This window comes from Solanum lycopersicum, chromosome 1 (genome assembly GCF_036512215.1).
Source record: "Solanum lycopersicum chromosome 1, SLM_r2.1".
NCBI lineage: Eukaryota > Viridiplantae > Streptophyta > Magnoliopsida > Solanales > Solanaceae > Solanum > Solanum lycopersicum.
In genome coordinates this window covers 79994293-79996307 of record NC_090800.1, presented here as the reverse complement: position 1 = coordinate 79996307, position 2015 = coordinate 79994293, and the positions used below count along the sequence as shown (strand labels likewise).

At 32.8% G+C, this 2015-nt stretch overlaps 1 protein-coding gene across 1 annotated transcript; it reads right to left on the bottom strand.

Moving 5' to 3' along the window:
* Positions 1 to 297: 297 nt before the first annotated feature.
* Positions 298 to 1492, bottom strand: ERF-H4 (ethylene response factor H.4). Its single transcript, XM_004229716.5, has one exon. The coding sequence runs from the start codon at positions 1261 to 1263 to the stop codon at positions 439 to 441; it is 825 nt and encodes a 274-aa protein (XP_004229764.1). The 5' UTR covers positions 1264 to 1492; the 3' UTR covers positions 298 to 438.
* Positions 1493 to 2015: the final 523 nt, after the last annotated feature.

Genomic DNA, 2015 nt, shown 5'->3' with positions numbered 1-2015 from the left:
AGATAGTAGTATTTTTCTTTAAAAACAATAATCCACACACAAAAGCATACAAAAACCAACAACAGACTGTCAGTAACTTCTATATTTCACTCCCGTGCATCTCAATTAGTTGAGTCAATAATATCAAATATCTTATAATTATTCAAAAAATACTGTAAATTCTTACAATCTTTTTGAAGCTGAAAAAAAAATAGAGAAGTGTTGAAAATTTTGTACAAATTATTGTTAATTTTGTTTCTGAATTATTGATAACATTAAAAATATCGGGGTGAAAGATGAAAATAGTGCAAACTCGAATTATGCGTATGATATGAACATTAATTATGATACGTTGAGAAATACACACACGATGGATGTTTTATGACTTTTGTTGTCAAGTGTAAAAGAAGAAAAGAAAAATAAACAGGTCTCTTCTCAAGAGTACACTTATAATTTCCTCTAATAGCACTCCCACAAAAACGGCTCATCAAGCCGAAACATCCCGCTATCGGCTCCAGCCAGCTGCCACGTCGAAACCGGGTACTGGTACCGGTCATTTTGGTCGAGTCTATCGATGATAAGATCCGGTAGATCGAAAAACGGGTCATCGTGATCCATCGAGGGAGAATTTAGTAATTCTTGTACGTTATCTGAGGCTAAATTAGTCGAGGAATGCGAGCTGTGCAGCCCGGTTAACTGGCTCGACTCAACCGAATTCTCCTCAAGAAATATGCTGGCGGCTGCAGCTTTGGCAGCGGCGGCTTGGATGTCTTTAGGGGAAGCGGAAGCGGGTCGAGGGAGTTGATCGGCTAAATGAGGGAAGTTAAGGTAAGCCGAATCACCTTTGATGGCTAAAGCCGCAACATCATGAGCTCGAGCTGCCATTTCAGCGGTGGGATAAGTCCCTAACCAAATTCTTGATTTTTTCCTTGGTTGTCTAATTTCAGACACCCATTTTCCCCAATTCCTCTTACGAACTCCTCTATAAGTTGGATGTTTTTCATCAACAACACATTGTTTTTTTCTTCTGATTTTCGTGTTATCCTCCTCTTCATTCCCATCTTGATTTTTTTTCGCGCTTTTCTTGGATTTGCACTTGTAATGATCATTGGATGAGGTTTTTGCAATGCTCTCATGTAAACAATTATTAGATGAAGTAGAAGAAGTTGAACATGTTGTGGTTGAAGTAGAACACAAACAATTGTTATTAGAACAACAACTTGTAAAGGATGAAGTTGTAGAATTAGTAGAACTAGAAATGGAGAATTCATTATGATCTTCCATTGTGATTTTTATTTTTTTCTTTCTAGTGATGTATAGTGGTGGTAATAATAATAATAATAATACAAATGGTTGTATTTGTGTTGGTTTAAATAAAGGAAAGGAGAGGAAAAGGAAATAAAGAAGAATGGGACCTTATTGCCACAAGGGTATCTACAGTTCACTTGTTTTGTTAACCATGTGCTTATTTGCTTTGCTTATTTTGTATAAAATATTATATACATATTTTCTTTTCTTCTTCTTCTTTCTCTTTTACTTTTTCTATTAATTATAATAATAATTAGTAGTAGCATTATTGTTTTGGCAATTTTTTCATAGTCTAGTACTCTTTTGGCACCTTGCATACTTAACATAGCAGCCACATATACTTTCTCCCATCTAATTTTAAATTGACACATTCATATAAGAACCAATAAATAAAACTAATTTTTACTATATATATATGACTTGTAATTGTTTTTTAATTTTTTTTAAACTGAACAAATAAAAATAGACATTTATTTTTAAAATATAATATAATAAATGAAAATGATGAGAGAGCAATTGTGCTCATTATATAAAAATCATACAATACACATGAAATTAAAACTAGTTGACCTAGGGGCCCTATTGTAGGGTATCCATGTCTTTTATTGAGATCTTGTGTTTGCACAAATAAGATTTATTTACGAAATTTCATATCAAAATAATTATTATAATAGGATAATTATACCAAGTAATATAAATGGATTCATTAACAAAAAAAAATTGACCAC

Bases quoted from the DNA above. Each gene is read 5' to 3' on its own strand.
- ERF-H4 (XM_004229716.5), bottom strand. From the start codon at position 1,263: ATGGAAGATCATAATGAATTCTCCATTTCTAGTTCTACTAATTCTACA.